The sequence below is a fragment of the Neoarius graeffei genome, chromosome 7 (genome assembly GCF_027579695.1).
Source record: "Neoarius graeffei isolate fNeoGra1 chromosome 7, fNeoGra1.pri, whole genome shotgun sequence".
NCBI lineage: Eukaryota > Metazoa > Chordata > Actinopteri > Siluriformes > Ariidae > Neoarius > Neoarius graeffei.
The window spans coordinates 6,214,122-6,241,450 of NC_083575.1; the positions used below are offsets into that span (position 1 = coordinate 6,214,122).

Here is a 27,329-nt window from a genome sequence, read left to right on the forward strand (position 1 = left end):
GTTTTTTTAAAGATTTTTTTTGGGCTTTTTTCACCTTTATTGGATAGGACAGTGTAGAGACAGGAAATGAGCAGGGGGAGAGAGACGGGGAGTGATCGGGAAATGACCTCAGGTCGGAATCGAACCCAGGTCCCCGGATTTACGGTATGGCGCCTTATCCACCTGAGCCACGACACCCCGAAGTATGCGTGTTTGAGTGTACTGGAAAAGCCCGGCTCAGAGGGGTCCATGTAATGACATAATTATACCGATTGACTAAGGGCGACGAGGGTCAAGGACATTGTCTTCCAGCAGCGCGGTTGAAGTGGGCAGGTGTCAAACATGGAACTTGTATCACGATTGGAGTTAATAATAAACGATATCACTGAATAATGTTCCTTACCTCTAACCAGTGTGCATAATATATAATTTTTTAATTGTTTTTGATGGTTTCATATATTTCGTAATATAATTTTTATTTTCTATGTATCAGCATACCGCCATTGTGGCACGGGAGCCTGTGATTGGTGGACAGCTGACAAAGGGTGTCTCCCATTGGTTGTAAATCGTGACACAAAAATTGTAAACACATACAGGATCCGCTGATTGGCTGTTCGCATACTGAAGCCAAGCGGAGATCTCCGGCATCTGTTGCTGTTGTCCGAAGAAAACAACTAAAAAAAGTTCTACTACCGGATTACTTGGATAACCTTAGTCAGAAAGAAGCAAAGGATAGATATACATGGAAATGAGAGTTTATTAGCAATTCTGATCCATACAAAATTCCTCGAAACGACTGGAGTGACGGTGCAGATTTGTGGCCTAGTGTTAGCATTAGTTACATGTTGGAATATACCTTCTTTTTCCCGAAAAGTCCCGACACGGAAGAACAGTTTTAAGAAACTACAGAAGCAAGAAAACCTTCTTTGTTTAAAGACTTTTGCCTGACATCAGCTTTTGGGAACAGAATGTTGTGAAAGCCAAAGCATTTACTATCAAAGAGCTTTGACTTGAACTGTGGGCTAGATCTTATTCCCACTCGTCCATGTCTCAGCAACCCCAAGGACATGTAGTTATGGAGCTGTCTGCACTCTATCATTTATACAGTGATGCTTATTATTGTTAAAACAATATCTGAAGTGTTATTTGTAAAATAAAATTTCTTGCTCTAGACTTTCAAACAATATTGTAAGATTTTATTTTAATTTTATCTAATGGTGGATGGTACAATAGTTACAAACGCTAACAGAATCAGCACCTTCCAGTTGTAGCTGTTGTCATACAGTAACTATAATTACCCTTGTAAGAATAATTTCAATAAATGGTTTTTGTTCAGTTCCCTTTTCATTTATTCTCGATTCAAAGGCACAACAAAGCTCCAGCATTATTATACTCTTTCAAAAATGTACAACTTAATATACCCTAAATTATTAATTCCTCTACTACTAGAACTTTTCTTTCTGAATGTATATATGGGTTTTTGGATTTATAATAATTTATGCTGCTTCACCTATATAAAAAAAAAAAAATCAACTGCATTCTGTCCTCTCCAAAATAAAATAAAGCTCTGGGCAAGTGGAATTGTTTTTCGGGCAAGTAAGGATGGGAGATTTTTTTTTGAGGACTATAAAGCAGGGCGGCACGGTGGTGTAGTGGTTAGCGCTGTCGCCTCACAGCAAGAAGGGCCTGGGTTCGAGCCCCGGGGCCGGCGAGGGCCTTTCTGTGTGGAGTTTGCATGTTCTCCCCGTGTCCGCGTGGGTTTCCTCCGGGTGCTCCGGTTTCCCCCACAGTCCAAAGACATGCAGGTTAGGTTAACTGGTGACTCTAAATTGACCGTAGGTGTGAGTGTGAATGGTTGTCTGTGTCTATGTGTCAGCCCTGTGATGACCTGGCGACTTGTCCAGGGTGTACCCCGCCTTTCGCCCGTAGTCAGCTGGGATAGGCTCCAGCTTGCCTGCGACCCTGTAGAAGGATAAAGCGGCTAGAGATAATGAGATGAGATGAGATGAGACTATAAAGCATATGACTCTCCCGGTGTCCGAAATCACTCCCTACTCACTTTATAGTGGACTATTTAGTGAGTTTTCTATTTTATAGTGCTGTCCGAATGTATAGTGAGATATCAAAATATCCCACAGTGCATCATGAAAAGTAGTGTACAACCGATGGTCACTAACCAAGCAATATATCCCATCATGCACTGCAGTCGCGCTGGAAGAAATCAAATCAAAAGCCTCAAATTTGATTTAATAAAAGGCAGCAGCAAAGAAGAAAGTATTCAGCCTTGATTTAAAAGAACTGAAAGATGCAGCAGACACGCAGTACTTTTGTATTTATTAATGTGGGAAATACGCTCAGTATAATATGTATTTAATCACAAAAATATATGCATGTATTTATTTTGAAAACCCACCAGCCACATTTGGCGCGTTTTAATTGTGTGACAGTAATGATGTAAATACCAGCGCGATGGACTAGTGTCCGAAAGCAGTTTTTCATTTTATCAATGAGCGCACTATATAGTCCTCTATATACCATAGTAATTCCCTATATAGTGAGTAGGGAGTAGTGAACGAGTGAGTGATTTCGGACACAGGGCATGACTGTCATTTTTATTATGAATGGGGAAAAAAAATGCACACATAACCCTTGATGGGAAGTTTGGCACGTAACATGACACTGTACTGCAAAGTGTCATGTAAACTGAGCTCTTAATCAACTGACTGGATCAATCAGATACCGTCAACCCTACAACACTAGTTCGGCTGCATCGTACAATGAAAACAGTGAATACTGAGTGTATTGTCTTATTTAATGTGCCACTCGGAGAGAGGAAGGTGCCTGTAAATTTTGGAGGGGCTGGGCCATTCAGTGGCCGAGTTATGAATTTTTAAAAGTTGGGCCCGCGGGGGCCCACGTTACCCAGTGTAACATTTGGAAGAAAATTAGAAGTAGATTAGACCCACATCTTTACAATTTTTCATGAGCCATCCAGTTTAATGCTTTTGAAATACAGACGGACAAATGAAAAAATTGCTGGTAAATGTCCGCCGGTCCAGCCTTATTTCCCACGCTGCATTTGCCCCCGGACACCCAGTTGCGGTAGGTTTTCTCTATCCACTCATCATTCTCACTTTTTTTAGTCCTTACCTGTTTGCATCCTTGGAATCATCACAGGGCCTCATGCAATGCATGATGATCTCTCCTGAGTTACAGCCTGCCTGTGGTGTGTTGTGACTCCTCTGTTCTTCTCACTTAGGCAAAATTACAGTGAGTGAGTCATCTTGGGCTATTGCTTTGATTCCATTAACAGTAAAATCTGAATCACTGCTTGAAAGTTTATACACTTGATATATAAGTGGATAAAATAACCTGTTGGTGTAAAACACAAATGTTATATCATGGGGTCCCCACCTTTTTTTTTTTCTTTTTTTTTCCCCCCCGCAAATGACCCTCAAAATGGATGGACATGACTTTGCTGTGATCCCAAGCTTTGACCACCCTATTTTTATATCCCAGATCTATAACATAGGACGAGCGTAACATTTAAACATGTCAGTAATGTACATATGTGTAGCATAAGTGACGAAAACCCAAAGCTATCTTCAGTGCACTGATTTAGGGGTCTGTGTGAGAAGGATTGTGTTGTTTTAGGAAAATAATCTACACTGGGGTGGTGTGATGTGATACAGCCCAGTGTGAAGCAGAGCAGTATTGTTCACACGCCCTTTGCATCACTACTTTCCATCTGGAAGAATTAAAAGTGACGTTTACTAGATGGCATTGTCAGAGCCAAAACATCCCTGTTTGTTCAGTGGAACTGTAAAATGTTTAGCGATTTTATGTACGCTGATGTTAAACACACTGATGTGCTCTGTCTTGCCCCAGTCATCGTGATTGTTGTCATGAGCTGTGTCTCAAACCGAAAACTTTGACTTTACATTCGAAAGTATTTACTAATTCGGAATACCGGTTCGCAAATCAGTCCTTTCGGCAAGTTTGAAGGTTACATGATAGGTTTTTAAAATTAAATAATTTACTGTCATAGGAAACCCTATGCTGAAACACGCCAGTGCAGCATTGTCAGGATAGTGAAACAACTGAAACTAACATATCGCTTTGTATCCACTTCAGGACACAATGACTACATCTGTCCAGCCACCAACCAATGCACAATCGACAAGAACCGCCGCAAGAGCTGCCAAGCTTGCCGTCTACGCAAGTGCTACGAAGTGGGGATGATGAAATGTGGTAGGCTGCCATGTTGAATTTCTGCTCACTTTTCCCCATACTTAGAATTGAACCTGGTGTCAGTAACCCTTTACTCCACCCATAAGTACCAGAAAACAATAACTGATGCTCACTGGTCGACCCGCCTTCTTTTCCTTATGTGACAGTTGTAATGTTTTGATTAGTGTTTGAAAGTGGTCCTGATGCAGTGTTCTCTTTTTCTCTAAATCGCAGGTGCACGGCGTGAGCGGTGTGGTTATCGAGTCTCCCACCACCGCCGGACCGCCCAAATCAAAGACGGCTCAGCCAGACTCGTAGGGGTCAGAGGTCATGACCAGAGACGTCCTCATGCCCCGCTCCATCTCTCGCTTTCTCTCCCGGACCCCAGGGTGCCGGGAGAGAGTGGGTTTTCGGGTTTGTCCCCCGAGCAGCTGGTGCACTGCATCCTGGAGGCGGAACCACCGCAGATCTTCTTGAGGCAGCAGATGAAAAAACCATACACGGAGAGCACTGTGATGATGTCACTTACGCAGCTTGCCGACAAGGAGCTCGTCCTCATGATCAGCTGGGCCAAGAAGATCCCAGGTGAGTGTGTGCACACGAGTGAAATAAATTACGTAATGTATGCACTAAAATGCATGTATTTTGATGTTTTGTCTAACTGTGGATGGAAACCTGCTGTGTGTGTTGGTGGTTCTTCTGTTCTCATCAGGTTTCGTGGAACTGACCTTGGCACATCAGGTGCACCTGTTAGAGTGCTGCTGGTTGGAGGTGCTCATGCTGGGCCTGATGTGGAGGTCTATCGATCATCCTGGAAAACTCATCTTCTCTCCGGACCTCAAACTCAACAGGTAAATGTTCTCCTGACAGAAAACTTCACCATATCAGTGATTACACACTTTCATCAACACCTTCTGACCAATCAGAATCCAGAATTCAACAGTGTTGTGGTCATAAGTACAGTTATATAATATAATAATTTCAGGTTCACAGAAATTATTGTAATATTAGCTGGACCACAGTACTGTTTAAAAAAACACCACCACCACGGCATCAGTGTTTAACAATACTGATTTTGAAAAAAACACATCTTCAGCAGGGATGTGTGTTTTAACTCGGAGAATTGCACTTGTATCTTGTTTCCAGCACTGTGTGTGGGGTTGGAATTTAATTCCACACTTCCACGGTGATTATCGCTAAGGTCTTAACTAACCTTGGGATGTTCCCATAACACCAGCTTATTTGCTAACACCACTCTTACATAGTGTACTCCTATCAATACACGTGTATGTGTGTTGTTGTTTTGAGTATTTTCAATGCCACACTGGAAATGGAGATGTTTTATATAGAAACCTGTGGACCTTCGATGTCACTGTTGCAGCTTGTATCAGCCTTGAAGCCTTCGTTCTTGCCTGCTCTGATCCACCCTGTTGGTGTGTGTCAGAGACAGTTAAGCACATTAAAATACCGTGAGGGTTGTCAAAATAGCCTGTTAATTCCGAGTAATTTATGATTGAAAAAATAATGCAACATGTATTAATCACACACTGACGCCCCTTGACCCCATACACCACTTTACATAGCACAGTTTGAACATAAATACAACCGTCCACAGTAGTTATGTGAACATAATGGAAGCAGAAGACAAACTGAGTAAATTTACCTCTGAGAGATTAACCAGCTCAGTCGCTCAATGGATCACAGTCTAATTTCACTGATAGAGGATATGGGGTTAACAGAGACTTTACAGATCACGTCCTCTGACACAACTTATAAGCTGCCGTTGAGAAATAAAATTGTCATGCGGTCATATTTTTTTTATTGTTACAGCCATTTTTGCAGATGAACAGGGAAAAATGTTTTGAATGTTTGGGGAAATAAGAGATGTTTCTCATCAGTCTTTTATCATTGATGCACTCATCTACCAAAATCCATTTGAACTGAAATATTTTTAAATGCTTCTTTATTTCTTTAAAATAAAGTCTGTTGGGACTTCCGGGTGACGCTATGGAGTAGACAGACGCATAGACTCTCAGCTCCACCAGACCCGTTAATAAATAGCCGATAAAGTAACAAAGGAGTACCAGACTGCAGGAAAAGGTTGCTAAAGGAATGAGTTCCAGTCAGAAAACAGGCAAGAAAGACTTGAAAGTCGTTAAAAATGACGACGTTATAACAGCTTCCAAGCAGCTAACGTTAGCCGAAGCTACACTGCTGAAATCAGCCAGCGACGCTGGCGGGGAATCGGCGATGCTAGCGGAGCTGAGGAAACGTCGACAGGAGAACAGTGACTCTTTTCAGGATTTGAAAACGTCTCTCTACCGAGTGGAGTAATCCATGGAGGAATTAAAACAACGAACTGAGAGGCTAGACAGAAGATTGACCGACGCCGAGAGCAGAATGAGTACAATGGAAGACAGAAGTATATGGCAGGAGAGGGCACTGGGCTACCTGTTGCAGAGAGAGGCTAATCTCACTGCCAAATGTGATGACATGGAAAACAGACTCCGCCGCAACATCAGGCTGTATGGAGTTCCAGAGGGCGCGGAGAAGGATGACATGGTATCTTTTCTAACAGACTTTCTGAGTACTTCGTTAGAGTTTCAAGGAGAAGTCGACATTAAACTAGAGAGAGCGCACAGAGCGCTCGGTCCGAAGCCCAAAGCCGCAGCTGCACCACCGAGATCCATTATAGCTCGGTTTCTGGACTTTAATGTGAAACAAAAGGTGCTGTTACAGGCTTGGAAGCAGAGAAATGTTCAGTTCCAAGAGCATACGATTTATTTTGACCATGACTACTCGCCCGACCTGCAGAGGAAAAGGAAGAAAGTCAGAGAGGTAATTAAAAAGTTAAAAGAAAAGAACATCAGAGCTCAGTCTCCATACCCAGCCCAGCTAAGACTCTTCTTGGATGGTGGCACAAAACTGTTCCCCTCACTCCTGGAGGCACAGTCAACATTGAAAGAACTTGGCTTCGAAACAGCAATGGAGGACCAAGAAATATTGGAAAGGGAGCTGACACGAGAGGGATGGACAATACAGCAGAACCGGAGGAAGAACCAACAGCTGAATCCAGCGGAGATCAGACCCATCATTCAGGGTGACATCAGAGAGGTGAGAGTTGCTGGTCGTGAGTAAAGATGAAAACACCATAAGATTAGACCTGTGATGAATGATGACAAAAAACACTTGGAGACTCGACTGGTGATGATCAAAAATAATAATAAATAATAGCAACAGAAAGAAAGAGTCACTGAGACTGGACTTGTGAGGAAGAAGAAAAGGAAAGGGACACTAAGAGATTGGTCCTGCTGGGAATAAGGTTAAAACGGGGACACGCTGAGATGAAACAGAACCATCGTTTATCGTAAATTACTGATTTGGAAATAATTGATTCAGGCTATAGTATTATTATAAGAAAATAAGCTGAATATTAGGGTCGGGGTGGGATGGAGGGGGGTATGATCATCTAATATGAGGCGAACTTTGCTGTTGAGGCAACATGAGGACATCTCTGGGACAACCTGGTGGACTGTCGCTATTGCACTTTGTGCACTCTACCCAGAGAGACCTTTCTCTCTGCCCAGTGTAGATCGGGAGTGTAGATCCCCGGAGTCTGTTTGTAAGGTTAAGACTCTGTTCATTTAATTTCAGGGGCAATCCATGGGAGTACTGGAAGTTCACAGTTTTTCATGTTCAAAAAATCATTCCATCTCTTTATGAATGTTCTGTGTCTCTTGGCAAACAATATCATCAAGGTAGCTAAGGCTTATGATTTTATCTTGATCTCAGTTATTATGGAACGGTTGAATGAAAAAATACCATCAGAGTATTAAAACAACAGGTTTCTATAAAAATACTTTGTTACAAAATGGACAAGTTGACGGTAGTGAGTTACAATATAAATGGAGTTAATCATCCCATAAAGAGAGAGAAAATTATGAGCCAGTTGAAAAGATTGAACTGTTCAATCGCGTTACTTCAGGAGACCCACCTTCATGATATATAACACAAAAAGCTTAGGAGGGAATGGGTAGGGCAGGTTTTCAGTGCTTCGTGTGAAAAGGGTAAAAAAAAAAAGAAGAGTTGCAATCCTGTGTCCTAGATCACTAGGTTTTACTTCAGAGAACATGTACAAAGACAAGAAGGGGCGCTACATTTTGGTTACAGGTACAATCAGAGGGGTTAAAATGTCCTTTTTAAACATTTACACTTCAAATGAAGATGACCCCAACTTCTTTAAAGAAATCACAGTTCTTTTAACCACTCAGGCTGAAGGATTTATCATCGTGGGAGGGGATTTTAATTGTGTGTTGAACCAAAAGTTAGATAAACGTCCTTTTGAACAGGGACCTATACTACAGAAAACTAAGGTATTGCGCAATATGATTGAGGAACTGGGGATGGTAGATATATGGCGTCAAAAACACACCAACGAGCGTGATTTATACTTTTTTTTTCCAAAAGTTCACAAAAGGTACTCCAGAATAGATTTTTTTGCGTGTTAAAAAGAGATGCCTATAAAGACTGCCGTATTGAACCCATAACAATATCAGATCATGGTCCAGTGGTTGTCAATAAATTTAGTGAACGAAAAACGTAAACAATGGAGAATGAATGTTTCACTTCTGAATCATCCAGAGATAATTCAAAGTATAAAAAAAAAAGATTGGAACGAATATATGGAACACAATGGAGAAGTTTCAGTATCCATCTTATGGGAAGCGGCAAAAGTTGTGCTGAGGGGGAAATTGATTGCTCTGTCTTCCAAAATTAAAAAAGATCGTGATAATCAACAAGGAAAATTAGAAAAACTCATAAAGGAGTTAGAAATGGAGCATAAAAAGACAAACGACGAGAATATTTTGAAGTCTCTTAGCCTGCACAGACAAAACATTAAATGATTTATTGACACACAAGGCGGAGGGCGCATTTACGTTTTGCCAACCAAAAATATTATGAATCAGGAAATAGGGCCAGCAGGCTATTAGCATTTCAACTGCACAAGCAGATCGCATGGTGGCAAGGATAGTGAATCCTGCTACTAAAAAAACACTGTCCCACCCTAAAGACATAGCTGAAGCTTTTTCTGTCTACTATGAGACAGGGGTCAGACAACAAAATAGAGAAGATTAAAACCATATTAGAAAAAATTATGTTACCCAAATTAATTGAAAATGATTCCAAAGCAATGAGAGAACCAATCACAAGAAAGGAGATTGAGGAAACCATAAAAAAAATCTAAAGAACAATAAGGCGCTGGGAGTAGATGGATACCCAGGTGAATTCTATAAGTGTTTTCAAGGTGAGGTTACGCCCCTCTTACAAAGAGTATTTAATTATGTCCTTACAAAGAATGGCCCCCCAAAATCTTGGTCCAAAGCAATAATATCCATAATCCCCAAAGACCCTACAAACTGTTCCTCTTACAGACCAATAAGTTTGCTCTGCTGCGACGCGAAAATTTTAACCACAATAGTGGCAAAGCGTATTCAAAAGTGTATACATACAATAATCAAACCAGACCAAACTGGGTTTATACCGGGTCGTCAAGGGATAAACAATATTAGGAGAACTCTAAACGTGATTTCAGTGGCGAAACAAAAACAGGAACCCTCAATGCTTCTCAGCCTAGATACTGAAAAAGCATTTGATAGGGTAGATTGGAAGTATTTGGAACACACATTGGAAAAAATGGGATTCCATCCAGATTTCATCAATTGGATTGGGGTGTTTATATTCAGGACCCATGTCAAAAGTGCGGGTGAATGGATATACATCAGGGAGCTTTGGCTTGAAAAGAAGAACTAGACAGGGATGTCCCCTCTCGCCCTTACTATTCGCTATTAGTATCGAACCCTTGGCAGAAATTATACGAGTAGACCCTAGAATTCATGGAGTTTCAATTGGTGGAGTGACTCATAAAATCTCATTATAAGCGGATGATGTTATTCTGTATATTACTGACCCCTTGAATTCAATTCCAGTGCTTTTAACCTGTTTAGGGGAATTTGGGGAAATATCAGGTTACAAAATTAACGAAACAAAACCAGAGGCCATGATGTTAGTACAGTAGGCAAGTGGCCTACAGAGTTAGATAAAAAAGTTGCATTTAATTTTTCTGAAAGGGGATTCAGATATTTAGGCATAATGATTACAACACAAACCTCACAGCTATTTAATGAAAATTATGGCAGACTAATCACACAAAATCAGACTTGACTCGATGGGAGATTCTCCCTCTGTCTCTCTTAGGTAGAATTGAAACAGTCAGGATGAATATACTTCCTCGATTGACATATCTCTTCCAGTCGCTGTCTATTTGGATACCAGCTTCTAATCTCAAAATGTGGGATAAAATGATTTCTGCTTTTATTTGGCAAAAGCGAAAGCCTAGAATTAGACAGAAGTTCCTATTTAGCCCAAAGGGAAAAGCCGGTCTTAGCTTGCCTAATTTGAAGTTATACTATTGGGCGGCGCAACTATGTAGTATGGTTGAATGGGTTGTTCAAGACGAGGAAACGAACTGGATTGGCTTAGAGAGCCATGCGTGCCTGCTAGTACCTCTTGAGACGATGCCATTTATGGAACAAAAAAAATGGAGAGATTTAAAAATTGATAATGAATGGATTATTTGTACCCACAGGGTTTGGTCTCTGGTGAGGAAAAAATAGGTGCACCTTTAACAATATCATGTGCAGTAAGAATAGCTAAGATTGTTGATTTTTTTGCCAAATAAGTTGGATGCTGGGTTCCAGATCTGGGCAGGGAAAGGACTAATAACCATAAACCAGATGTTTGAGGGAGAAACACTTAAATAATTTAAGCAACTACAAGATAAATATGGATTGTGTTCTAAGGATTTCTATAGGTATTTACAATTAAGGGATTATTTTTTTGTTGCACACTGAATGGGACGCTTTGAAACAACAACCATCACCTTTAGAAAATTTTCTGGTAAAATGTATAGAGGAGACTAGTAAGAGGAAGATAGTATCTAATATATACAAACATTTACAAACACATTTTTCAGGAAACTCTTTAGATACAGTATAAAGGAAAAATGAGAACTGGAAATGAATGTTGTTATTGAAGATGAAGAGTGGGAGGTGGTGTGTGGACAGGGTCATAAAATCACTCATAGTCCAGTGTGGAAGGAATTCAATTGGAAATTAAGAATGAGATACTTCAAGACACCTTCCACTACATCAAAATATTACAAAAATAATTCAAATTTATGCTGGAGGAAATGTAGACAGATCGGGGACCACACTCAAATTTTCTGGGATTGCCCGATATTGATTCCATTTTGGCAAGGGATCCAAGCAGAAATTCAAAACATTCTGAAAATAAATTTGCCACTGAATCCATTACAATATATACTGGGTTTGACTCCAGGGGAAGATATAGGGAAGAGGAAAGTCCAGCTATTACAGATTCTCTTACTTGTGGCTAGGAAAATTATAACCCTGTCCTGGCTCAAGCCTCTGCCTCCCACCCTTCAACAATGGTGAGAGAGACGAAAGAATGTTTATTTAATGGAGAAGATAACCGCAAAACTTCATGTAAAAATGGATTTGTTTTTGGTTTTGTGGGCCCCTGTCATTTCTCATTTTGGATGGACAGATAGTTGAATTGGTAACAGCTGGTCGTGAGAAATAAGGTGGGTTTTTTTTGTTGTTTTGTGGAGGTCTCCTTTTGGGTGTACTTTCTCCCCCCTATCTGGGGCTTAGTTTTGTGGGATGTCCATTTGTGAAGTAGATCTTGAATTGGGTTTGTAGGTTTGCTGAGACACCAATTGTTCCTTGTCTGCTGTGTTTTGTTTTCAGTGTATTGTTTTGTGTTATTTGCATAATCTCAAATAAAGAATGTTCCAAAAAAAAAGTCTGTTGCTCATACTGGGAATTATTTCTGCTTCCTATCATTCACACTCTCACTCACACTCTCACTCTCTCTTTCTCTCAGGGAGGAGGGGAGCTGTGTTGAGGGGATTATGGAGATCTTTGACATGCTCCTGGCTGGCTCCTCCAGGTTCAGAGAGCTGAAGCTGCAGAAGGAGGAGTACGTTTGCCTCAAAGCGCTCATCCTGCTCAACTCCAGTATGTGTGTGTGTGTCTCTGTTAACTGATTGTGAACCTGTACGCTCAGTGAACACAAACATGGTCGTGTGGACGACCTACAGTGGTGCTTGAAAGTTTGTGAACCCTTTAGAATTGTCTATATTTCTGCATAAATATGACCTAAAACATCATCAGATTTTCATGCAAGTCCTAAAAGTAGATAAAGAGAACCCAGTTAAACAAATGAGACAGAAATATTATACTTGGTCATTTATTTATTGAGGAAAATGATCCAATATTACATATCTGTGAGTGGCAAAAGTATGTGAACCTTTGCTTTCAGTATCTGGTGTGACCCCCTTGTGCAGCAATAACTGCAACTAAACGTTTGCGGTAACTGTTGATCAGTCCTGCACACCGGCTTGGAGGAATTTTAGCCCGTTCCTCCGTACAGAACAGCTTCAACTCTGGGATGTTGGTGGGTTTCCTCACATGAACTGCTCGCTTCAGGTCCTTCCACAACATTTCCATTGGATTAAGGTCAGGACTTTGACTTGGCCATTCCAACACATTAACTTTTTATTATTCTTTAACCATTCTTTGGTAGAACGACTTGTATGCTTAGAGTCGTTGTCTTGCTGCATGACCCACCTTCTCTTCAGATTCAGTTCATGGACAGATGTCCTGACATTTTCCATTAGAATTCGCTGGTATAATTCAGAATTCATTGTTCCATCAATGATGGCAAGCCGTCCTGGCCCAGATGCAGCAAAACAGGCCCAAACCATGATACTACCACCACCATGTTTCACAGATGGGATAAGGTTCTTATGCTGGAATGCAGTGTTTTCCTTTCTCCAAACATAACGCTTCTCATTTAAACCAAAAAGTTCTATTTTGGTCTCATCCATCCACAAAACATTTTTCCAATAGCCTTCAGGCTTGCCCATGTGATCTTTAGCAAACTGCAGACGAGCAGCAATGTTCTTTTTGGAGAGCAGTGGCTTTCTCCTTACAACCCTGCCATGCCCACCATTGTTGTTCAGTGTTCTCCTGATGGTGGACTCATGAACATTAGCCAATGTGAGCGAGGCCTTCGGTTGCTTAGAAGTTACCCTGGGGTCCTTTGTGACCTCGCCGACTATTTCACGCCTTGCTCTTGGAGTGATCTTTGTTGGTCGACCACTCCTGAGGAGGGTAACAATGGTCTTGAATTTCCTCCATTTGTACACAATCTGTCTGACTGTGGATTGGTGGAGTCCAAACTCTTTAGAGATGGTTTTGTAACCTTTTCCAGCCTCATGAGCATCAACAACACTTTTTCTGAGGTCCTCAGAACTCTCCTTTGTTCATGCCATGATACATTTCCACAAACGTGTTGTGAAGATCAGACTTTGATAGATCCCTGTTCTTTAAATAAAACAGGGTGCCCACTCACAGCTGATTGTCATCCCATTGATTGAAAACACCGGACTCTAATTTCACCTTCAAATTAACTGCTAATCCTAGAGATTCACATACTTTTGCCACTCACAGATGCACTATATTGCCAAAAGTATTTGCTCACCCATCCAAATTATCGGAATCAGGTGTTCCAATCACTTCCATGGCCACAGGTGTATAAAATCAAGCACCTAGGCATGCAGACTGTTTTTACAAACATTTGTGAAAGAATGGGTTGCTCTCAGGAGCTCAGTGAATTCCAGCGTGGAACTGTGATGGGATGCCACCTGTGCAACAAATCCAGCTGTGAAATTTCCTTGCTCCTAAATATTCCACAATCAACTGTCAGCTGTATTTTAAGAAAATGGAAGTGTTTGGGAACGACAGCAACTCAGCCACGAAGTGGTAGGCCACGTAAACTGATGGAGCGGGATCAGCGGATGCGCATAATGCGAAGAGGGCGCCAACTTTCTGCAGAGTCGATCACTACAGACCTCCAAACTTCATGTGGCCTTCAGATTAGCTCAAGAACAGTGCGCAGAGAGCTTCATGGAATGGGTTTCCATGGTTGAGCAGCTGCATCCAAGCCATACATCACCAAGTGCAATGCAAAGTGTCGGATGCAGTGGTGTAAAGCACGCCGCCACTGGACTCTAGAGCAGTGGAGACGCGTTCTCTGGAATGATGAATCGTGCTTCTCCATCTGGCAATCTGATGGACTAGTCTGGGTTTGGCGGTTGCCAGGAGAACGGTACTTGTCTGACTGCATTGTGCCAAGTGTAAAGTTTGGTGGAGGGGGGATTATGGTGTGGGGTGGTTTTTCAGGAGCTGGGCTTGGCCCCTTAGTTCCAGTGAAAGGAACTCTGAATGCTTCAGCATACCAAGACATTTTGGACAATTCCATGCTCCCAACTTTGTGGGAACAGTTTGGAGCTGGCCCCTTCCTCTTCCAACATGACTGTGCACCAGTGCACAAAGCAAGGTCCATAAAGACATGGATGACAGAGTCTGGTGTGGATGAACTTGACTGGCCTGCACAGAGTCCTGACCTCAACCTGATAGAACACCTTTGGGATGAAATTAGAGCGGAGACTGAGAGCCAGGCCTTCTCGTCCAACATCAGTGTGTGACCTCACAAATGCGCTTCTGGAAGAATGGTCAAAAATTCCCATAAACACACTCCTAAACCTTGTGGACAGCGTTCCTCGAAGAGTTGAAGCTGTTCTAGCTGCAAAGGGTGGACCGACGTCATATTGAACCCTATGGATTAGGAATGGGATGTCACTTAAGCTCATATGTGAGTCAAGGCAGGTGAGCGAATACTTTTGGCAATATAGTGTATGTAATATTGGATCATTTTCCTCAATAAATAAATGACCAAGTATAATATTTTTGTCTCATTTGTTTAACTGGGTTCTCTTTATCTACTTTTAGGACTTGTGTGAAAATCTGATGTTTTAGGTCATATTTATGCAGAAATATAGAAAATTCTAAAGGGTTCACAAACTTTCAAGCACCACTGTAGCATGATCTTGCTAGTGTGCCGAAGCTAACCAGGCTACTGCAGCAAGATTATAATGGATAGATTTATGCATGTAGGAATAATATCAAAACCAATATCTGTTCCTGTCGTTTGGATTTAGTTCTGATTTCCCAGTGGACTGAGAGATGTCAATCAAGCTTGCTCATTAGAATATTAAGTTCTATTCAGGTCAGTAAGTTCAGCTGCAGTACGTTAGATCATTATTGTCTTCGTTTTATTATTAACTTTTTTGACTTTTTGCGAGATATTTAATGCAACACTCAAGCAGCATTATTTAAAACATATTTTTCATCGTCATGCTGCCTCAGCTGTGCATGCTGTGCATTGGGTCTTTTAATTATGTTATTTATTTTTCCTGCTTGGAAAATTATATTGTTTTGGCAACTTTGTTAAAGGAATACTCCCGAGTGAAATGCTTTTTAGGGCTATTTTCGCATGATTGGGAGTGCATACGTTGAGTTGGTAGCACAATCACGTCAATCGGTTGTGTTTTGAGAAAGTTGTTTTTTTGTGATTTAAACCGAAAGCGCTAACACGGCAGTGCGAGGGGCATGCCATTTCGCCGATACAAAACGCTGTTTTTAAAACCATTGCCAAGGTCCAAACAACATTACAGTTCAGTGGAAGTGAGTACAGGGTTCCTACACACAAACCGAAGTGTCCCTGGCTCTGTAAGTGTACAGACAGATCGTCTAGAACAGGGGTCACCAAACTTTTTTCTCTGGGGGCCACATTGTCGTTCCTGACTGTGATGGGGGGCCGGGGTCGGGTCAGCTATGTAACATAGAATTGTATGACCCAGACAAATATGACCACCAGCAGGCCTCATTGTGTAGTAGAGATTACTAGCCTGGCACAGCCATCCACACTACTATATCCCCACTACTATACCCCCACTACTACATCCCCCACTACTATACCCCCCACTACTACATCCCCCACTACTATATCCCCACTACTATATCAACACTTGATTCCTGGCACATATTTGTTTATCTTTACTAGTGGTTTGCAAAACTAGTAATCGAGTCTTCACACTTTGTTTTAATTTGAAATGCCACAGATATTCCATGTATTTATTTTCTAATAAAAATAACATCAAAGCTGTGAAGGTAAGAAACATCTCCCTAGTTGAGGTGATTGACACTGGCAAAGGTGAGTGGGAAATTATAAATTGTAGGTAGGCCTGTTGATATTATTAATAATAATTGTGTGCAGCACTTAATAAAGGTCAAATAAATAGGCCTATAAAATAAATACATTTTAAAAAACAGTGAAATTATAATAATATGAGCAATAGATCACAGCAGTTGTGCTGTGTCCTGCACGTCATTGCTCTCATCCATGGCCAAAGCAAAAAACTCGAATTCTGACACACTCTCATTCAGCTGGTCATACACGTTGTCCCCCAAATCTTCGGTTCGCCTGGTCATAGTAGGTGCGGAGAGACTCACCGCGTCGAGCGCATCCTTCTTGTCGGGACACACCTCCTCGGCCACAGCAAGCATGCATACTTTAACAAAGTCCCCATCAGTAAACGGCTTTCCATGGGTAGCTAGTAGGTGAGCTACCTTATAGCTAGCTCGGACAGCAGCCTGGTTGATCTGGGTTTGGTGAAGGAATACATTCTGTTGTGCAGCCAGTCCGCATTTCATCCTCCGAATCCTGCCTTCTCTTGTTTGCCCTCGCAGACTAGCATACTCTTTGTGGCGGGTTTCGTAGTGACGACGCAGATTATATTCTTTGAAAAACTGCACGGTCCTTACACCGAACGAAAAAATAATCGGTGGTCCACTGTTCTTTAAAAACTCTGCACTCTTTGTCAGCTTTTCGCTGACCGTTAGCCATTTTGCTGTCCTGAACACTGACAGTTCTCGGCACGTGCGTGGCCTGTCACTGCTTGATCGCGAGCATATGACGAAAATTCGGAAAATATGAATAGTTCATTTTATAACTAAGTATCAATTTTAATTGATAAAATCAACAAAATACAAGATGCAGACATGTTATTATTTGCCAAAAAGCAATTAAAAAAAATAGGCCATGACCACTTTTGGGGATTGCCTCATAGGGCCGGTTCAAGTGGTGGGGGGCAGAGGGGCTGGGGGGCCGGTCAAAGGGGGGTGGCAAGCTGGAGTCGGCCCACGGGCTGTAGTTTGATGACCCCTGGTCTAGAAGACTGAATACAAAATATGTACCTTCCCGAAAGTAGTTGTTCTCCAGGCGCCATCTTCAGGGGACAGTCCGTAAAAGTCGAGTGCAGAGCTAAATCCTCTGGAAATGCACAATTTCGTAGCATCACGTGACCTCCCATTCAAAATTCCAACCCACTTGGACTATAATGTTGTTGCATGCAGTTTCCTTTTAATTTCGAACTAAACACTAGACTGTGTTTCCATAAAATGCTACGAAATTGTGCATTTCCAGAGGATTTAGCTCTGCACTCGGCACTTGACTTTTACGGACTGTCCCCTGAAGATGGTGTCTGGAGAACAACTACTTTCGGGAAGGTACGTGTTTTGTATTCAGTCTTCTAGACGATCTGTCTGTACACTTACAGAGCCAGGGACACTTCGGTTTGTGTGTAGGAACCCTGTACTCACTTCCACTGAACTGTAATGTTGTTTGGACCTTGGCAATGGTTTTAAAAACAGCGTTTTGTATCGGTGAAATGACATGCCCCTCGCACTGCCGTGTTAGCGCTTTCGGTTTAAATCACAAAAAAACAACTTTCTCAAAACACAACCAATTGACATGATTGTGCTACCAACTCAACGTATGCACTCCCAATCATGCGAAAATAGCCCTAAAAAGCATTTCACTCCGGAGTATTCCTTCTTTAAAAGACAGACCGCAGACATGTATCTTTTGAAGAATGAAGATCTGCCCTCTAGTGTTTTAAAGTTGAAAACCTCTTCAAGGCTTCAGACAAAAAGTAGCTTCAGGAGCCACAGGTTTCTTAAAAAAATAAATAAAAATACAAACTTCAGTTGCCAGTGGCTTTGTGACAAACAAAACACAAACGATAAAGCTTTGAAAGACTTCCTCTCTTTGATTTCAGGCTGTCTGGCCTCCACCAAGTCTGATTTCTTATTCTCTCTGCTGTGTCATTGTCATGTCTGAGACACAGCCAATCTGATTTAGGGATGGCAATTGATAAGATTTTATTGATACTGATTTCTTTATCGATTCCTGATAAATTTTTCTGAGTGGGAATAAAAGTAGGCCTACACAGGTTAAAGGAATTTGTTTTGCTGCTGTTCAACAATAAAGAACACAGTTTGGAACAATTCATCTGTTTAATTTAGCAGGCGAGACCCAGACACTATTAGGCGATGATACAATAGGCTGCGACTTGCAATCAGTGTATTATGCTTGTTAAGAAAGTGTCGTCTCCGTACTCTATGACGGATGCCATCGTGATAGGCTAAAATTGATGGTTTGTGGGTTGAGTCCAGGTGGTGGGTTGATACGTTTTTCTGGGTTGACTCTCATAACAGGTCAGGTCCATCCGTCCAACCGTTATCTGTAGTCGCTTATCCTGTACAGGGTCGCAGGCAAGCTGGAGCCTATCCCAGCTGACTACAGGTGAAAGGCAGGGTACACCCTGGACAAGTCGCCAGGTCATCACAGGGCTGACACATAGACACAGACAACCATTCACACCTACGATCAATTTAGAGACACCAAATTTTTAATCGTCATGCTGACAGGTCAGGTTGTGTATTAAAAACCCTGACTGTTTCTTGTTGCAAGTTTCCAGCAGCGTCACTGTCGAGTTTGACGTGATGACACATGAGTTTAGGAAAATTCCTGAAGTGACCTTTTGAAGTGCTTTGATTTGTTTGGTATTTTTTGAAGCGATCACTTCAAGAGGTTTCCTGGCACTGCTCTTTGGTCTTTGTATTGAGATACAGTTCAAATGTAATTTAAAATCTGGGGGAAAATGTTTCCTACTTAAAATAAGGGCCCGTTTACACGAGGACGCTGTCAGGTAAAAACGACTAAATATTTTATCGGAAGTGCCTTTCGTCTACACGGGGACGGCGTTTCCGAGGCTGAAAAACGGAAAAAATTGAAAACGCCTTCCAGAGTGGATAAGTTAAAAACAGCCCCCGTTGCATATCCGTCTAAACTACCCAATACGCGAAACTCTGCTCGGATCTGCTCACGTCGGGTACGCGTTTACGTCATACATATGTCATATACTGTACGTGCCAGCCCGGGAAGTAAGAAAGTAAGTAAAAAAGTAAGAGCATGTCTGATTACATCGATTCAACGGACCTTCAAGCTGCTCTGGCAGCTTTAATAAACGTCCAGGAGTCCTTCGAACATCTATACCGAATCTGCACATATACCGTTAATGAACAGAGGCGGCTATAGTATGCTCTTACTTTTTTACTTACTTTCTTACTTACCATAGCCAGAGTAGTCAAAGTTTTCGCGGCGCAGATGTGCAGATCAGACAAGACGGAAGACGTTGCGCATGTGTGCAGACATAGTGGAGGTCTTTCACAGCACCACCTAGCCGCCTGCACATCCAATTGAATTCCACACATTTGTGTGTCACCGTATAGACGTGGAAAAAAGTGAGAACGAAAACGGACTTTTGCGTTTTTGTTTCAGACCGTCCCCGTGTAAAGTGGGCCTCAAACACCAATAATAATGCAATGTTTCTTATCCGTCACCACTGGCAAACTAATTAAAGTGTCATTCCACCATTGGATGTATTCTTTGGCATAAAATACAATATATTTTATGACAACATGACTAGACAGAGAAATCTTTTAGCTTCAAAATGATATATCAAACATAATTTTTTGACAACGACAAGTATATTAATTTTGCGACCAAAGTCACCTACCCTTTTAATTTCCGCGCGGTAGTGAAACGTGATGTCATCGGCAGGTTCCCCTTCTTGTGTACCACGTGTCGGTCTATTTTTAGACCAGGAAACCTCCAAAGTGAGAGAGTCATTTCTCCTCGTATATGGGGGCCAAAAAAATTGTGAAAAATTTTGAGTTAATCTTTCAGTTAGCTAGATTTATTGGTATTAGCTAGATTTATTGGTATTATTTTTATCGCGCTCTATCCGCCATTGCTGATAATATGTGCCACGTCACGTGGTACACAAGAAGGGGAACCTGCCGATGACATCACGCACGGAAATTAAAAGGGTAGGTGACTTTGGTCGCAAAATTAATATACTTGTCGTTGTCAAAAAATTATGTTTGATATATCATTTTGAAGCTAAAAGATTTCTCTATCTAGTGATACCATTTATATATGTTGTCAAAATATATTGTATTTTATGCCAAAGAATACATCCAATGGTGGAATGGCACTTTAAGATGACGCCAAGGTTTGGTCGAATGCTTGAATTTGAAGGTGTTATTTTCCTGTAACGAGTGACGCAGCTCGGCACAGTAGTTCCAGTGGTAACATGAACGATGGGTTAATATTAATGTGCTTGTTCTTGTATGTTATTGTTTCTATAGTAACAGTTCACACACAGGGACTTATAGGGCAGATAATCTAAGACTGATCAATAAAATGAATAATCATTGATGGTGATTTTTTTTTTTTTTTAAAGGAGATATTTATTTATGGAAGGGAGGGGCCCGTATCAGCACCTTGTCACAGAGTTTCTCAGCACAGGAAAGTCTTCAGGGCAGGAATTTATGCTTTTATGTTTCTCTGTAAAATGACAGATTGTGTTTTAGAGAGTGAGAGACAGACTAACTGGTGAGGGAATGATTGCTTATCACAGCTGTAATGCCAGTGAGAACAGGTGTAGACATACCTTTCATTTACCCTGTAGTGAAATGTGTGTGTGTGTATTCTTCAGACATGACGTCCTTGGAGTGTGAGAAGGAGGTGGAGAGCAGGACGAAGTTGCTGCGGCTACTTGATGCCGTGACGGACGCGCTGGTGTGGGCCATTTCACGAACGGGTTTATCAATGCAACAGCAGTCCGCTCGCCTCGCTCACCTACTCATGCTGCTCTCGCATATCCGACATCTTAGGTACTGCAAACCTCTGGTTCCGGTTCCACCAGTTTGAAAGCTGAACCATCACCTAAACAGAGATATTTTACAAGTTATAGTTATTGTACCATCCCAAGTTAAATCCTTTTGTCAAATTGTCCATGCATGTTACCCATAATCCATCTCTCTTTTCTCCTTTATGGTCTGCAGTAACAAAGGCATGGAGCACCTTTCCAGTATGAAGCGGAAGAATGTTGTCCTGCTTTATGACCTGCTGCTGGAGATGCTCGATGCCAATACGACTCACAGCAGGCGCGTGTCCGATAGCGCATGCTGTGACATGGCCACCCGAGAGACCGCGGTGGACCCTGGGGTCATGACCCCGGTGACTTCGCCCAACACACTTGCGTCCCCTCAGCTCCACAGTCCTGTCGCTCATCAACTCGCGCAGGTGAACGAGTCACAGTGCAGCCAGGAGTGAGTGCTATCCCAGTCCGTCTCTCTCACGCGCACGGATACAGACGTCCCTCTGGCTACCTAATTCTTTCCCGGTCAATGTTTAAGTAATTGATGTAAAGTTTGTTTGATCAGCACTAGCTCGATTAGGTGACCCAGAATGCATTGCAGCTTATTTCACAATGTGATGAAAGTTCTTTACATTTACTGTATTTTCCAGATAAGATTTTTTTGGGGGCAATTGAATAATTAACATCCCCAGTGTTTACAGTTGGACTGCTACTCTAGCATGTACGCTAGCTTGCCCATTTGTTCGTCTTACAGCGCTAATCTGACAATCAACACGTACCGTGACATTGTAAGCGGAAATTAGCATTAGTGAAAGAGCAATAACGTGCGCGCACACAAAAAAAAAAAAAACATAGGTTTCAGCAGTGATGTTTGTAAAATATACTGGTGACTTATTACCTGATAAGGTTGACCAATAATAGTAATACTGAAGACTTTCATTGAATATGCCCATTTTGAGAAATTAAGGCCACACCAGTTTAATTAGTTGGTTCTTGGATTTTTTCAGGAAAAATATGAAGCGAGCGCGCGAAATAAAAATAAAAAAAATGCTCTGATGGTAAAATTAGCGGTGGAAATAGAGGGCTTTCATAATAGAGAAACAAAACAAAGACAATACATTATTGTTACACATTTCATATGGCTCTTTTAATAGCTTATCTTATTTCCTCCCATATGCATTAAGGGCTAGCTCTGGCTGCACGTCTTTTATCAGGCAAACCCGTAAACAGATAGGCTAAATAAACGACTGAATTACAGTCAATTGAACATCTACAATGCACAGAAAAAAAGATTTGACCAGGAGTAGGCTACTTCTGATGGCTAAATACTTCGAATGATTTTTTGTTTGCCCCTCACATCAATCAATGAAATATAGAAATCAAACCCACCTCCACAGAGTTGTTGTCCAAGTTGGCACATCGCAGGGTAACAAGCTCACGGCATCTTGAGTACAACTGTGCAAAGTTTTCCCCCTCTTGAATTTCGACACACCTGTCAAAGATTTTACGCTTCTGTCCGCTGAATATCCTAACAATCACAAACAGGCTTTGCAGGATTCCCCTCCACAGGCATGTTTCTTCCACAAGTCTTTATATAAAGTGAAAGGGGCGATTTGATTGGTTTTCGACGTCATGTGACCTCAACCTGCAGTCAATTTAGTGTTTCATTTTTCATTTTCTTCAAGCGGGGATTCCAAGAACCAACTAATCGAATTGGTGTGGCCTAAACTAAAAGTATAGGCATGTGTAAGGACATGCACACATTTTTGTATGGAAATATTTTTATGTTCCTGTTCATTGTTAAAACATTATGGGAAGGAGAACAGGTAAAAAAAAAAAAAAAATCAGCCAAATAATCCAGTAATATACTAAATGGCGAACAATTTAAATGAGTACTCTAACAGTGTCGATGAAGTAGATTTAAAATAAGAGTTTAATTTTGTGGCGAGTGTTATGTAGTCTTATTTGGCAAGTGACATGAATGCTTTTTGTCCTTGCATGAATAGTGAGGAAATAAGACACCAGAGTAATTAATGAGAACCCCATGATTGTCTTCAAGCTCAGGAAACAATACAGTGATGAACTTCCTCGAACACAAACTGGACAAAAGCTAAACTCAACTATACTGCAGCAGTCATGCATCGTTGTAGAGTGAAGTATTTGCGTGCGTCTGGTAGTCCAGAAAATACAGTATAATTCTCCAGTCCAAATAACTACCCCCCATGTGTTTTTCATTTGTACTACTCATCCCTCCTTCTTCTGTTCTGTGGTGCTACCGTATGTACGTCTCAACTGAGAGGACTTTTTTTTTTTTAAAAAAGGGCACTAATACGAGCGGACTCTTTAACTGTTCCTTTCTTGTTTGAGAGGATCAGGAGTGTGTGACGTGAACCACCGAATGGATCTGCCCAAGCGCCTTCACTTTTGAAACCCTGGAATGTCCTGGACTTTATACAGACATTACGACTGAGGTAACGCATGATTTTTCCAGGCATCATGGTTTCACTCAATAGATCACAACAAAGTCTGAATTCAAAAAAAGGATTTTTGTAAAATTTTCAAGCCAAGGTATGTAAATCTCAACACCAAATCTGTAATGTACAATTACCTGATTATATCAACTGCCTGCAAAAAACCCCAAACAAACCATGAACGCAGTGAACATGTATAGTTTTCACAGCTTTGCTGTTTCTTAAATGTTTTGTTTTTTTTCCCTAAACTTGCACAGGAATGTGCAAAATGTTTAAGGCCTGGATACTTGATTCTGCTTCAGCAACATAGCTACATTTACACTCAGCCTAAAGCTGACTCAATTAGGAAACAAATTGAACCAAATGAACCAATTAAAATTGTACTTTGTCATGTTCTGACCAATATGGCAGCTACAAAAAAATGTATTTGAGTTCTCCATGATATATAAACACAAGTGTTAATGTAGTACTAGCTATGAGATGATGTCGCTGAGGGTGTTTAAATAACATTAACAAGTACATTTATTGTACTGTGCAGAATTAATCAGGGTGAGAGAGCTAGAAATGAAGAAACTAGTCAAATCTGGAACATGGCACTTTTGTGATGTAAACATACCCTCTTTAGGGTTAATTTGTGTTTTATGCAATGCATATAATGTTATTTCCCTAGAAACTGCAATTTGCACAAGTGAGTTTTAAAGGTGTAACTTCTGAGCCACTTCAAAGAAAATTATATTTAGAATAAAACAAATTATGGTTTACATTTTGCACTATTGAACTGCAGGAGAGGGCAAAATCTGTGTATTCAGGTCTTAAATGGTGAAGTGTTTTATATTCGTGCATTCTGTTGATTAAAACAAGTGTAAATCGTAACTAATTCAACAAAATCTGGGTAAATAACTTTATTTGTCAAGAGATACAAATTGACTTGTAAACTATACATAACCATAAATAGTTAAAACTGTACACACACTTTATTATGGCTTTATGTCGATTGGGGGGGGGGAATAAATAAAGTATAACTATTGTACTGCAGTGCAATTCAAATAACTAGTGATGCACTAATACTTTGTGGTAAGTCAGTAGTGTTTAAAATTATTTTTATGCACGCGCACACTGTGAAAACCCTCATCAAACTTAAATTAGAAGGGAAAGTTAGTCTCCACACAATGTCATGGCTTTGAGCAACAAAAATGCACAATAACAGCTGGAGCTCAGCACTAGTGACTGCAAGGTTGTGTTTAAATCCCACAGGGGCCTGATCTGCAATTTGACAGTCATGGTGTACAGGTCAAATATTATTGTGACTCATGTTGGAGGGGGGCCATTGATGTAGCGCAGCATGGGGTAAAAGGAACGAGCAAAGTTGTTGGAAAGGGCACAGCTGTAATCATCCTCGGACGCTGGCACCAGGCATGCCAGCACCAACAGCAGCAGGAACAACAAGTGCAGGGGAAATGCAGCTCGCAGAACGCGGTAGAGGAAAGGCCTGCCTCCAGAAACTTCCCTGCAAGGCAGGAAAGTGTGAGGTGATTGATTAGAAAATCTACTTGTGCCAAACCAAACAGATGATGTGTTCTAGTGGTTTTACTCATCACACACTTTGCATTTGCAGAAGGTCTCCTCTGAACAGCTCTCGAGTCCTACAAGTAAAAGGTAAGGGAGTAAAAGTCAGTGTTTCTAACCCCCCCCGAAAAGAAGCTCGTATTTTTCAATGTGGCCTATTACCTTGTTCATGAGTGCTGGGTCTCTTGTGCATTCTCCATCCATTAATGAACCTCTGCTCTTCTGCAACACAGGTTGAAAATTCAGCAGCTGAATTATTGGGTAATTAAGAAGTACACTTTCCCAGCCCTATCTAAGCTGTCTTTTCATCCCCCAACAACCGTGCATGCAAAACATCTTTGTATTAATTCTATCTTGGTGGGTTTTCAACTACCTCTTTCCATCCACCTGCAGGATAGAAGTAATACAAAGGGGGTGGGTGGGGACAGAGTGCAATGTATCGTATGGGTACAGGCAAACATGCTCCACCCATTGCACTCTATTATCCCCCCTGTATTCTATCCTGCAGGTGCAAGAAGACCTACCGCCTGCACGATAGAAGTAATACTTGGGGGAGGAGCCATGTATAGTAGTATGAGGACTGGGTATTACTGCCATCCTGTGGGTGGGTAGCAGCCAGTGCATAAGAGTACAATTAAAAAGTGCCTGTTTGTCCATATATGCCTCACTCTGTATAAGTGTTTTGTACTTACCAGTCTGACCGTCAGGATGTTGAGGTCGTGGCTGATCTGTCTGAGGAGGAGGCAGAGCTTGTTGTTAATAACGTGCACCTTCTCCTTGGCCTCCATGCTCTCTTCACCCTGCTCCACATGCAGAATCTGGGAAGAGATCTGCTGCAGTGACTGCACCACTTCTTCCTGGTCCAGGAGCTCAAGTTGCACAGCCTGTACACATAGATGCTTACTGTCACTTCTGCACATCATCTAACAGCACAGCTCCTTTAAAATAAAGTGTGTGGACCTTGAGTGTATCTCTGTGCTCCTGCAATACATCAGCATCCACATTGAGGTCATGAATGTTCACCATGTAGCGCTGACTCTCAGCTTGAGCCAGCCACAGCAGGAGAGAGTGCAGGGTCTCATGGAACTCCTGCGAGCAAAGGACCAGAGGTCAACTAAAAAAGCCAAGCATTAAAAGGTCAAATCTGAATTCATTGTTCCAAAATGTTTGTTTCCCCACCTGACACTGCAAAAGCTCAAGGTGCAGTTGATTCTCCCAGGCCTGGAGAGCAGAACAAGCCTGTGTCCATTTCTGATTGGCTGCCTTCAGCTCTTGCACTTCTGCATCATCTCCTTGCAGGAGCCACTGCCCACTCAGGTTCACATCAATCATCAGAGCCTTGTAGCTTCCAAAAGTCTTCTGGATCTCCTTCAAGGCACAAAAAAAATTGTAATCATGCTCTTCTCGACATGTGTGTTAACAATATAAAATAGTGATTGTACCTTCAGTTTGTGGATGCTGCTCTCCATGTCTTGAATGCTTGGGCGCTCCCTCCCTTGTTGAAGCCTGTCCAATTCAGGAAGCACACAGTCCAGCCAGGCAATGACCTCTCGAAGGTCAGAGGTCAACTTGTGGTGATCTTGCCGAGCACCGAGGTCCTCACCTTGAGCCTGGAGAAGCTCCCATCTCTCAATCACTCCTAACAAAGAGGAAATTTTCTACTGCCACAGCCCTGCCTTGACCATCGAAATGATCACAAGAAAGAAAGAGACCTACACACCTGTTTGTTTGTCTGTAGATGACAGTATAGTCAAGCCCTGACCCTTGAGCAGCTGGTCATTGTTCAGGATGTGTTGGACTCGTTTCACGTTGTCAATGCTCTTGGAGCACTTGGACATTAACTTCGCCTGTGAACGCAAAAAACATGTCGTAAACTCACTATAGACTGCCCCTGCAACACCATGATTCATTTCAATAATGGAGTGGAACAGCAAAGTCCGGGGTAAGAAACAGAGCGACTGTGCCTTTTTGAAAACCATTCAATAAGAGACGCTCACATCTGTTGTGTATTTTATGGATACGAA

The 27,329-nt window shown here is 41.6% G+C and overlaps 2 protein-coding genes across 9 annotated transcripts in view; one reads left to right on the top strand and one right to left on the bottom strand.

Moving 5' to 3' along the window:
* esr2b (estrogen receptor 2b) overlaps positions 1 to 23,934 on the top strand; it is a 147,667-nt gene extending 123,733 nt beyond the window's left edge. For both annotated transcript variants that reach the window (XM_060925234.1, XM_060925235.1), the window contains 6 exons: positions 4,114 to 4,230; positions 4,444 to 4,794; positions 4,922 to 5,060; positions 12,175 to 12,308; positions 21,104 to 21,281; positions 21,453 to 23,934. In XM_060925234.1, the coding sequence (XP_060781217.1) occupies positions 4,114 to 4,230; positions 4,444 to 4,794; positions 4,922 to 5,060; positions 12,175 to 12,308; positions 21,104 to 21,281; positions 21,453 to 21,723 (1,190 nt within the window). In that variant the 3' untranslated portion in view covers positions 21,724 to 23,934. The remainder of the gene's footprint in view (positions 1 to 4,113; positions 4,231 to 4,443; positions 4,795 to 4,921; positions 5,061 to 12,174; positions 12,309 to 21,103; positions 21,282 to 21,452) is intronic.
* A 699-nt stretch (positions 23,935 to 24,633) lies between these two features.
* Positions 24,634 to 27,329, bottom strand: part of syne2b (spectrin repeat containing, nuclear envelope 2b) — a 318,216-nt gene continuing 315,520 nt past the window's right edge. For all 7 annotated transcript variants that reach the window (XM_060925231.1, XM_060925228.1, XM_060925230.1 and 4 more), the window contains 8 exons: positions 27,026 to 27,152; positions 26,748 to 26,944; positions 26,485 to 26,673; positions 26,266 to 26,394; positions 25,998 to 26,189; positions 25,468 to 25,527; positions 25,342 to 25,382; positions 24,634 to 25,246 (listed from right to left, as the gene is read on the bottom strand). In XM_060925231.1, the coding sequence (XP_060781214.1) occupies positions 25,048 to 25,246; positions 25,342 to 25,382; positions 25,468 to 25,527; positions 25,998 to 26,189; positions 26,266 to 26,394; positions 26,485 to 26,673; positions 26,748 to 26,944; positions 27,026 to 27,152 (1,134 nt within the window). In that variant the 3' untranslated portion in view covers positions 24,634 to 25,047. The remainder of the gene's footprint in view (positions 25,247 to 25,341; positions 25,383 to 25,467; positions 25,528 to 25,997; positions 26,190 to 26,265; positions 26,395 to 26,484; positions 26,674 to 26,747; positions 26,945 to 27,025; positions 27,153 to 27,329) is intronic.